Below are 12,353 nucleotides of genomic sequence, written 5' to 3'. Positions count from 1 at the left end.
ATAATGATGTTGAATTATGAAATTGGGTGGAATAATGATGATGATGATGATGTGGGATGATAATGAATTTTTATGTGTGTTGATGTTGGAATATGCTTGTGAGTAATGAGATTTTTATAAAGTTGGTGATTGTGGAATATTGATGTGCAAATTGTAGAGTTGTTGAATCTATGAAGGCGGAATTGATTGGTATAGGTGTTGAGTTGGTGGAATTATGATGGAAAGGTAAAGTATAGCATTTGGTTGTGTTTTATGGTGAAATTGAATAGGTTTTGAATTGATTTGGTAGAGAATTTAGGAGGTTTAATAACTTAGTAAACTTTTGGGAAAAACCAGTTTTTGATAAACTTTAACGGATTATATCTTGAGCAACTTGTTTTCAAAATTAATGCATTTTAGATCAAATGAAATATAATTTAACAAGCTTAAAAATGGTTTAAATTTGTGGAAATCTGAATTTTGTAGAAAAAGATATGATCGTTGAAAGTTAGGTGTTGAAATCTGAATTCTGTGAAGAATTTGTGATTTCTGGTTTGTGTGCGCACGCACACCCCGTGGATTTTTGAACCTGTGCGCATGCACAGCCTTGTGTACACACACACACACACGGGGACATGGTTACTGATGGAAGCGCTAGCACGCTCTGTGCACGTACACAATCAACGAAGATCTGTAAGCTGTGCGCACGTACAGCCTTGTGCCCACGCACACGTTGCAAGGTGCATTCTGTTGAGGACGTTCGCACACTTTGTGCGAGCAAACAGAATTGGAAAATTTTATACTTGTGCGTACGCACACCTCTATGTGTATGCACACACATTGAAAATCTTCCTGGGCGTGCACACGCACACCCCTGTGCGTACGCACATGCCCTGTTTTTCATCTAAAATCTTATTTTTGATTGTTTCACCTTCTCAACAAACTTGTAAACTTCTGTGATACCTATTTAAGACTCTTTGACTTTTTTTCTGGTATCAAAAAATGGGAAAGGTCCTAGGAGATTTAATTTGGTATTACCTTGACAAGATAGAGAATGGAGGCTTAGGTTTCTGGTGTACTGAAGATGGCTTTGGTGGAGTGAGAAGGGAGAAAGACATATGAATTGAGAAGTGATGAATTAATGAGTTCAAAAAGGAAATTGTGAATTGACACTGGTTGAGATAAGTTGAGGACTTAGAGTTGTAACGATGAATCATTGACATACTGAATTAATAAATTTTTGAAGAATCATTGATGTAACATTTTTTTAAATTGATATTGTTGAGACGCTATGCGCCCGACAGGGACGGCGGTTGGATCCCGCCTGTCGAGGTAGCGGCGGCGGTATAAGGGCGGTGGTTCGTCCAGCTTACGTTGAGATGTGAGGTCCGTGGCAAGAGTATCCCGCTCGCATCCCTTTGGATCACTAGAGTGTGCAGGCATAAAATCCATGACGGTGTTCTGAGCACCATATCTCGAGGGTTCCAAATTATGATTTCGAAGGGCGACGTCTCAATGGAGATGTGTCGGGTTGGCAGTTGAACCGACAATGTGATATCACAATCAATAGGACAGGCATTCATCATGTGCATCTTCTATTTGTTTGTTTGCTTTGCCGACTTGTAATTTGCTTGCCTAATTATATAACATGCCTAATTGCCTACTTGAATTACTTGCCATATATGCCTATACTTGTGTTTTACTTGCATTGATATTATATGTGTTTTCTACTGGGATTGAGGAGGTTCAGAAGGCGGTGGCGATGGAATCGCATGGAGGATACGTTGGTGAAGGCTGTGGGATAGCAGAGAAGTGTTAGACTAGAAACCCTCCTAAGTTAGATTACCCCTTTTTATGTTAAGGTTTTAAGTTATGCTTTACTATTTTAGTTATGCTTTAAAATGAAACTTTTGATGGATATGAAGTTCTAGGATTGCCTCTAGCATCCCGGAGTCTTATATCTTATATCACTGGGCACTGTTACCATACTGAGAACCTCTGGTTCTCATACCATATTCTGTTGTTATTTTTCAGATGCAGGTAGCAATCCACCTCGATGAGTTGCGCTGATGGTGACAAAGCAGAGGATTCTGGATATATATTTTGGAGTCTTTTGATTATTTTGCTTAGTTCTCTCATCTTTTGTATTTACTTTTACCTAGAGGCTTACCTTAAGAGAAAAACTTGTATAAGCTGTTTTTAACTTTCAGATTTCTGTATTGTCTATATATAGCTAGCTGGCTTAAACTCCGCGAGCTGTGGCTAGATCTTTATGACTATTAGATTCTCTTATATACTTATATTTTGTTATATTATACCTCTTTCTTGTGCGTTAAGTTAGTAACTTTGTGTGTACGTTTTGCGCTTTTCGAATCTTATTTTTGAGTTGTATTCTTCATTGGGCTTCTAGAATTATTATTTCCTTCTATATATATTTACGTATAAGCTTTAGGATTGTTGTAACCTCTAATCAACCTTTGCTTTACGACTAGAGGTAAGGTTTAGGGTAATTAGGGTGTTACATACATGTTCTAAATCATTCCCTAGTTGTTTGCTATTGTATAGTTTACTCATGTTAAGATTCTTAGTTCCTAGTAACTGACATTATTTTTTGTGTGGATGAATCTTTTTGTAGCTTGTTAACACTAAAGAATACATTGAGGGATAATTTACTGAAAATTTGAAAAAAAACTTAGTCAGCTATGTACTATTCAAATTTTGCATCTGTGATGCATTTACTTGTTGTAGCACATATATATTAATTCTATCTGAGATTATGAGTTGTGACTTTATATATTAATGCTTACATTAATATATAAATGGTGGGTCCTTATGGAATTTGCAATGTTTGTTGATTTTAGGAGTTTGTGTTTTTTTGTTGCTAATGAAGATTATTCTTGTGTTGTTGATTTTGTGATTTTTTTCATTTACTGTGATAATACTTGTAACATCCTATGTTTTCTTTTGATCTCAAGATTTTAAAGTTGAAAATCAAGAATGATTTTGAAGATATATAATCACAATAATGATTTTTTTTGTATTTACTATGATAATGTTTATAACATCTTTTATTGCTGATGAAGATTATTCTTGTTCTGATGATTTATGGAATTTTGTATCTGATTGTTGCTGATGGTTTTGATGATGTTGTGGAAGAAGTTTTTGGAGATGGTGCTGTGGCTGAATTGGTGTAAGAATAGAAGGTAGCAAGCATGAGTAGAAAGAGAGAAAGGACAACTGAACATGCTTCATTTTTTGTATAGTTGGTAGTCAAAAGATGAAAGTGAATCAATTTAGTTTAATTCTTATGAATGAAAGGTAGTTAATTTAGGATATAACTCATCTATTATGGAGATAATAGATCTTTCATTTTATTATTTTTTTAATTCAATTTTATGCCAAACCTTTATGGATATACTCTAAATTATTGCATAGATCTGCTTGTGATGAGTTATGAATTATGGACCAGTAACATTTTGTATGTTACATCAATAAAGTATGAGTCTTGTAACTAAAGAGCATATACAAAATCTTAGGCCAGTTTTTGTTACAATTATTATTATTATTATTATTATTATATATGTTTAGTAACCTGTACTTATATACGTTCCTTAGAAATAATATGAGTCTTGTAATTGAAGAACATATACAAATTCTTAGGCTAGTTCTTGTTACAATTTTGAATTATTATTATTATTATTATTATATATGTTTAGTAACTTGTACTTATATACGTTGCTTAGAAATAATTTAAGATTGTAGAAATGATTAGGAGGCAAAAGATTTATTAATTAGTTATGAAATTAATGACACATTTAATAAAGATACATCTAAACAAGTTTTAAATAGAAGACGAATTTATTAAAGACACATCTAACGAAAGACATATTTGAATAAGTTTTAAACAGAAGACACATCTATTAAAGACACATTTAAAGAAGTGTAAAACAAAGGATATATTTATTAAAGACACTTCTAACAAAAGACATATTTATTAAATACACTTCTAATAGAAGACACATTTATTGAAGATATTTCCAACAGAAGACATATTCAAACAAGTTTTAAACAGAAGACACATACAGTAGAAGACACATCCATTAAAAATAAAGTGGGAGATGTGGGTGCGCAGTAAAAATTTTGGGTAAATTAGGTTTACAATAGTAAATATGAGACATTAGGATTAACCTTGGATAATTAGGAATGTGACTTTTTAAATGAAATGGATTTTAGAGTTTAGCCCAATTAAAATTAGTAAGAGTTGACAAAATTTTTATTAGTTACGTAACGGAATTGATAAAATATTTTGACGATGACAAAAATAACTTCCACTTTTATTATCAATAAAAATATTCTTAATTAAAATAAAAAATGTCAAAACTGCACATCCGTAAAAAAAATGTGGTTCGTTAACGTTTTATAACGACCTGGCAAACGAAATGGCCTATGTAGTCCGTTTTATATTTAGGAGAGGATTTGTTTGGGTGAGTTTTTGAAAAATGATTTTTTTTTGAGTTATTTTTTTTAAAGATCTTACGGAAAAATAAAAATAATTTTATATTTGATATCTCATGCAAAAAGATATTTTTATCTATCAATTATGTTTGGGTATAACAATATAAAAGTACTTATTTATTTATTTATTATATAAAAAATATCTTTTTTAAAAAAAATCTTCTAAAAAAATATAAATTATAATTTCTCAAAAAAATATTTTTTTGTTTTTCTAGTATTTTTATTTTTATTACTAGAAATTTGTCAAACACACTAAAAGATAAAAAAAATCTTCATAAAAATAAATTTTTTTTATTAAGGTAATAACATACAAACACTTAATCCCCAATTTATAAAAAACTTTAAATTTTTAGTTCTTTAATTACAAACCCTAATCCTAATTGAATCTCAATTATAGGATTCTATCTTCCAAATAAATCACAACCTAGTCTTAAATCACTCTTATCTCAGCCTCCATCCCTCTACTTTTGCAGTGCCATAGCCACCCTTGCTAACTTGCTACCGAAACTTGGTGTTTTTCTTTGTCCAATATTAAAAATTACTGCACAACAACCAACAACCACTACAACACAACAAAGGAGTGAAAAGCACATAAAAAGAAGAGAAGATCTTAGGATAAAGAAGAAAGAAGAACGCAACCCAGTTTCGTTAGATGGCTTAAGAAATTCTCCTTGTCTTTATAAACACACGTATATTGCAAGCAAGTGAAGCAACTAAAGCAAGACCACATAGTTATGCATATAAATGCCTCATTTAGGAACGAGGAATGAAGAATAAGTAGAGCCGACAGATAACCGATCCACCAAATTAGTTAGAACCACCGTAACATTGGACACGTTCAAGTATAGACAAGCGACTAAAAGAAGGCCACGTAGATTTTTTCTCTCCATGTCTTTTGAACAAATAAAAAACTATATACGAAAAGAAACATGCTGCATACACATAAAAGCCTCAACCAGACATGGGGCATGAAGAATAAGTAGAGCCTACTATTACTATTTCTAGCTAGCATCATGGTAATGTCTGCGCTACTGAAGTTCCTCTTCCCACCGCCGCCGTCTCTGGTGGTTTCAGCCTTGTCCGTGGTGAACCTGGTGTCGCTGACGAGCGGAGGGTTGTCGGAGATGAGAGGGAAGCATATGAATTATTCCAAATTCTGGAATGCCACCACCGCCAACTCTGCTAAACAGATCAAGCTGTCAAGCAGAGCTGCGATGCTGATGCTCTACACTCCCGCCTTTCTTGCCGGTGTCGCTTCGTTCTTCATCTTCCCTAACGAGGGGCTCAGATCTACGCTCCTCCAATCTGCTCTCACCCTCCATTTCTTCAAGAGAGACTTAGAGGTAGTAAATTAATAAATGTTCAAAACGGCCACAAATCTATTCAAAAAACACAAAACTTTTTTGAAACTAATAACTAGTGGCAATAACTTCGTATCATATTATCTTCAATAGTAAGTCCTGATAGAGTGTTTGAATTTTGCATTCCCTTTAACATGGAGGCTACATTCTTAGAGGGAAATTGTTGTAGCTTCATGTCATTGTGGGGAGAGAGGAGGCATTGTCAGAGAGAAGGGAGATCTTCTCGGGGAGAGTGAGGATGGTGGCTCTGGCGGCAATAGTAGAGGAAGGATGCATGGTGGACTGGTGGTGGCCATGCTGGCGGCGTGGTGGAGGATTGAGGATTGAGGTGGAATTTACTTTAGATTAGAGAGTAATTTAAAATTTTTCAATAATTTTGTTAGGAATTTAGATAATCTTATCAAAATTATGTTTAATATATATAAATTTTATTTTATTTTTTTTCCAGTAGATTTGATAGTATTCTGATAATTCAAAAGTAGAAAATGGTACTATGGTAGTTTATCTATTCTTTAAACACATTCAATTTTTTTTTCGTTTTTTAGGGTTTATATTCTGAGAGAGAGTATTTTGGCGAAGCTGGCGTTTCGATTCTTGACTTCAGCATGAGAAAGTAGAGAAAATCATGAATTTCCTATTTCGGAGAGATGGGCCTATTATGACGAACTCTTCTAATCCGATTTGATTAAGGTTTCATCAAAGGCCTAAGGCTCTCTTGGTAAGGTTAATTCCATTCCGGGGTCGAGTAGTCTTAGACTTTTGGTGAAAGGACTAAGGAATCACAAATTGTGAAATTGGTAACGGTCATTATTTACTTGGAAATTGTGATCAATTTCTTGTAATAAAAGAAACAACAGTTTGCTGTTTGGTTGGATATAAGTGATTAACTGATTATTGTTTAATATATATGTGTTAAGCATTCTGCTTATGTTCTTTTCCTATTAAAGAATCTTTTGATTCTCATAAATTTTAAGAAATGCTGTTTGATTGTGCTGTGTAGGTATTGTTTGTCCACAAATATAGTGGCTACATGTATCTTGATTCTGCAATCCCCATCACTCTGAGTTATTTTATATCAGCTGCAACTATGACCTATAGTCAGCACCTAACGGTAACAGAGGGGCTTCCACAGCCACAAATTGATCTCATGTACCCTGGGGTTGCGGTGTTCCTCATTGGTATCATTGGAAACCTCTACCACCATTATCTCCTTTCGAAACTGCGAGGGGTGGGCGAAAAGGAGTACAAGATTCCAAAGGGTGGCTTGTTTGGGCTTGTTATATGCCCTCATTACCTCTTTGAAATCACTATGTTCTACGGGATTTCAATGATTTCTCAGACTGTGTATTCATTGTGTTTTACCATAGGCACCACTTTCTATTTGGTTGGAAGGAGCTATGCAACGAGGAAATGGTATCTCTCTAAGTTTGAAGATTTCCCTAAAAATGTTAAGGCTGTTATCCCATTTGTCTTCTAAATGTTGCTAGGAACGGTTAATTCATGAATGAATTGCAGGTCTTATGTTGGATACATTGCAACTACACTCTCTTCGGCTGATCAAATGTGTTTTGTTAATTAGGTCTTAGTCATATATTTTTTATGTATTTGAGGATGTCTCATCCTCTTTTGTACATTATTTCTCTTAATAAAATTCTTTTTTTTCTATTAAAATAAAAAAAGTATATTGCAATACAACTAACCTGTCTAACCACCTCAAATGTCAGGTGAACTTTCTAAAAAATTTTTACAGCTTTGATTGCAGCCACCGAAGAACATAAAGGGCGTTCAAAAATACCGAAAGCTACTGATGCAAGTAACCAAATTTTATTGGATGCTATTTACATGCTTTTTAAAAGATTGTACTGCAGGCTTTGATTTTTGATGTTGATACAATGAAACATGAAGACACTACTGCACTGATAATTGGTAAATTTGAAGATGCTTTCAAATAATAGGTTCATTAGGTAATTTGTGGAACCTTCTTTTTCAAAAAACTAAGTGTTTATCTGTTTGAATTCTTCTAGAAAGAAATAGTTTGACTTCCCAAAGTAGTTTTCGTAAGAGTTTAGACTAGTTGTTTATGTCCACAATGCTTTAGGAATTGAACAACAGGTTACTCCATATATATGGGTCAGTCTATTCCGTAGTCACCTATTTTCATTGGAAAAATAACTAAATTAATAAAACACAACACCTTTATTTGAGTTCTTTCTGATTTATTGGCAAAAAAAAAGAGTTACTGGAGTCTAGAGTTTAATTCTGGTACAAGGTTTTGAGGAGTGAATTTTGTCAAATAGAAAATTCACTTAATAATTTCAATGCCAAAATTTTTATTGATTGATAAGGTGGGCCTTAATATGAGTTCGACAAGAATATTCAATGAATAAAAAAAATTTCTATTTAACATGGTCTATTATGTTTGTTTTTTAAAACAAAACAAGACAAGATAGTGAGAACAAAACATAAAAGACAGAGCACAAAATTTTGTGTTCTTGTATTCTGTTTAGTGATAAACTAGAACAAATTATGAAAATCCAATTTATTCTCTTTTTTTTCATTAAAAAAATTTGAGACGAAAAATATAATAATAAAAAATATAATTATGAAAAATTAACAAGAATAATGAAAGAAAAATAAAAAATAAGTTGTGTTCCTTGTTAGTGTCTCTGTGTCCTTCCAGTTAGGATGGACACAATATATGTAAATCATGTTGCTTGTATGCGAAGTTTGTATTCGTAGGTTTTGATGAATGACAAACCAACAAACGACATGAAAGACAAACCATCAAACAACTTGAATGAACAAGCATGTTGAAAGATCAACCAACATTCAACGTTGAGGAATGAAGAGTTGAAAGCAACACAACAACAACAAGAAACTCAAGTCCACAACATTTGAAGACAAGTATAGTGTCTTAGGACTTAGGTAACTTCTTGTTAAGAACCAATTGCTAAATCTCTCAACACACACTCACAAAATGTTTTGATGCACATCTTGCAATTCGATGCTAGCCAAATGGTTTAAAAACTTGTTTTCAAAGGTACAAAAGCATAGGAATTGACTCCAACAAGTTTGAGATCAATCCTAAGCATTTTGAAGTGATTTTAAGCCATTCTTTAAGGTTTGCATCGATGCACACTCATCTTGCATCGATGCAAAGCATGCAACGACTTGTTGCATCGATGCAAAGATGTTTGCATCGATGCAACCTAGCTGAAAATTCAAATTTCAGCGTCAAAGACACATTTGCATCGATGCAAAGTGTTATGCATCGATGCAAATAATTCAAAAATATAAAAAACGGCTAGTTTTGACATAAAGGCTCCATCCCATTAATTCCCCAACGTTTCTAAGGTTTGGGGAATCTATAAATGGATGGATTGAAGCCTTATTTCACAATTTTTGAGTATTTGGAAACTATCTTGTTCATATTCTTTCATTCTACACATTTTTAAAGTGATATAATACACAATTTGAGAGAGCAATATCAATTGGTTCAATAGTGCTAAACTTGTAATCATACACTCTTCTAGAGAGTACTCATTTCATCTCAACAATTCTTTGAGAATTGTTTTCTTGTACACCTTGTAAATTGGAGTGTGATCTCCAAGGTTGAGTCAAGAGTTATAAACACTATAGTCGGTGAGGATACCAAAGTGGTATACTAAGTACTCAAGGCAAATCTTAGAGAAGGTATCTCTAAGTGGAGTGGGTTAGTATACGAGTGGTGATCATATACCGTGAGGTGTTAGAAACTAAGGACTCGGATTGTAAAAGGTTTTGCGCGAGCACCTTGAAGCTTGGCAATAGTGGAACTTCTCAATTGCGATTGAGAAAGAAAGTGGACGTAGGACAAGGATTGTGCCGAACCACTCTAAATAGCGTTTGCATCTCTCCAAACTCATCTCTTCAATATTATTGTCTTTTACCTTTGAGCAAATAAATTGTGATCGAAAAGTAGCTTCGTAAGTACTTAAGGAGTGGCTTAAGTCCGATTGGTGAAAAGCTTGATCAATTTATTTGAGTTGGTGTCTATTGGAAAGTAAAAGCTCCTTATAAATGCTTAGCAATTGAGTTAAGCTCTTGGAAAAATACTAGTACAATAACACTTTTGTATATTGTCTTTAACTTTCGTAAAAAGATTCATTGTTGTTGCAATACTCAATTCACCCCCCCTCTTGAGTAATTGTGCATAGGTTCTACAAATATATACTAATTCAGTGTCTCTGTCCATGTCTCTTCTATCAAACACGATTTTGTATCTCTGTATCCATGTGTCAGTATCCTATCTCTATAAACAAACGCAGCCTAATCTTTCCGCAGATAAGATTTACTCCTCATTTGTCCTTTGTTTCTTTTGATTCCTTTTTCCTTACTGTTTTCAGTCTCAACAAAATTGAACACAAATAATTTGCTTTCACCTTATGTCCCTTTCAGTGTTCATTTTGTGTCTAAATATGACAAATGTATAAAACGAAATTTCTTAGTTGAAGTTGACATGCAAAATCCTTTTCTTCAAGTGCACTAAGTCTTTAAACTAGCAAGTGCACAAAAAGATATTAGTCTGTTAAGTATGAAAGTCATATTTTATCATATGATGCGTGATTGCTAAGAGATTCTATTCTAAAATATGCATACACCAAACTTGAACTTTAATTAGAAAATAATCGATTAAAATGCTTAGATTGATCAATACAATTACTTTCTTTTTTAATATTGTGTATACTTATAATATTTTGGATTACTTTTATAGCAGAATAATAATAATAAAATGATTCATATAAGGAAGATGGAGGGGCTGAAATGAAGGACAAACTGTTCGATCCATGCCTTGTCATTCTTGTATCGAAGGAGGAGTTTGATGAGTGATACAAGCTATAGAAAGCGGTTCGGATAGTTAAAGTTTTGGATAAGAGAATTGGTTTGAGATTCATGGAGCAACGCCTCAACCAAGTTTGATGAGTGTGACTATTTTTTAGTTCACTTTTCAGATGAGGAGGATTACAACCATGCCCTACTTAACGGACCATGGATGATAGCGAAGCATTATCTTATAGTGCAGAAATGTAGATCCTTTTTTTTTTACTCTGAGAAGGAAGTGAAAAAGACTGCTGCATAGATTTGTATTCCAAACTTGACTATAAAATTATACAACCATCATTTCTTATAGCGGGTGGAATCATCGATTGGTAGCATATTAAAAATTGATCATACCACGTTTATCCACTCGAGACAAATTTGCAAGGATATGTGTGGAAATTAATTTATCTAAAAAGTTAGTTCCCCAAATTTCTATCCTTGAAAGCGCTCTTATAAAGGTCTTTATCTCATATGTTTCAACTGTGGCAATATGGTCATAGAGTATAACTACGTAGCAAAAATCTAATGGATGACTCAACGATGTCAAAAACGGTAGAAGAGCCTGACGTTGGCAATCCTAGCCAGAATCTCATCCCCAATGAAAAAATTTTCTAAAATATTGATGGCACACGATCAAAGCGTGAATCCCATTGGATCTTAGATGATGGTCAAATGGTATAGTAGGAGAAAGCAAGAAAGATACGTTCAAGATATAGGAAGAGTATAGTTTTGGCAACCGATTCCCTCAAATTGAGTGAAGAAATGAATGAGTGGTCATACAAATTGGGTTGAAGGCAAAGCAAGCTTAGCGAATCTAAGGCCTGTTGTTTCCATTCAAAATATAATAGGGACTCGAAAAAAATCCAAGGAAACAAAAAAGTAATAATGCCCAAAACTGGGTCTATCTTATCTGCCAACAGCTTTAAGCCTAAACAGAAACAAATATAGAAAGTTGTTGAGAAAAACCACAGGAATAAATTCTCTCAATTTTTTAACAATTGAGAGAATAAAATATGATTTTTTACCATTAATTTTATAAGTGAGATAAAAAAATATGATAAAAAGAACAATGAAAGGTTAGAAATTACACTTTACTCGGTCAATTTTTTTTAACAATCGAGAGGATTCATTCCCAAACTCTCCACTTGGAAGGAACCTTTGCAAATGTTCCTAAGTTGGTATCGCAAACGAAAAACCCCAACACTGAGGCCATGGAAACTGCCATATCAGAGAGCATGAGAGAGTATAACAAGCAACAGATGGAATCTAAAATTGAAAAACATGCGGTGAAGAACACTTTCATCCTACAAACCCCCTTGCCCACAAAGTCGGCGGTGGTGGAAATGGGTAAAAGGCATGAGGTTCTGCCAAAGAAGCCACCAAATATTAATATGAAGGCCTCATGTTCAACTCCAAATAGTAAAAGATTTAATCTCTTCGTGTCAAGGTGACGGTGCCAATTTGGCCGCTACATAGGTTTGTTTGCCTTGACCTTTTTTATCGAGCATTTGGTTATCCATGAATATAACGTTTGGAATTGTCGGGGGGCTGGGGGAAAGATTTTTTTCACTCTAATTAGAGATATTAGAAGAGAATATGCTGCCAAATTTTTAGTTCTGTTGGAAATTCATGTTACTG

At 33.8% G+C, this 12,353-nt stretch overlaps 1 protein-coding gene across 2 annotated transcripts; it reads left to right on the top strand.

The window, feature by feature from the left end:
• The first annotated feature begins 4,886 nt into the window (after nucleotides 1-4,886).
• On the top strand, nucleotides 4,887-7,435 carry LOC130951248 (steroid 5-alpha-reductase DET2-like). 2 transcript variants are annotated; one of them, XM_057879892.1, is made up of 2 exons: nucleotides 4,887-5,837; nucleotides 6,856-7,435. In XM_057879892.1, exons 1-2 carry the CDS (start codon nucleotides 5,508-5,510, stop codon nucleotides 7,330-7,332), a joined length of 807 nt encoding a protein of 268 aa, XP_057735875.1. In that variant the 5' UTR covers nucleotides 4,887-5,507; the 3' UTR covers nucleotides 7,333-7,435. The 2 variants fall into 2 exon arrangements, 1 of the variants encoding a protein (XP_057735875.1); XR_009073894.1 differs by having other exon boundaries at nucleotides 5,618-6,573; nucleotides 6,856-7,049.
• Nucleotides 7,436-12,353: the final 4,918 nt, after the last annotated feature.

This window comes from Arachis stenosperma, chromosome 9 (assembly GCF_014773155.1).
Source record: "Arachis stenosperma cultivar V10309 chromosome 9, arast.V10309.gnm1.PFL2, whole genome shotgun sequence".
NCBI classification, from domain to species: Eukaryota; Viridiplantae; Streptophyta; class Magnoliopsida; order Fabales; family Fabaceae; genus Arachis; species Arachis stenosperma.
Note: the sequence above shows the minus strand (reverse complement) of the source record. Positions and strands in the feature narration are given on the sequence as shown.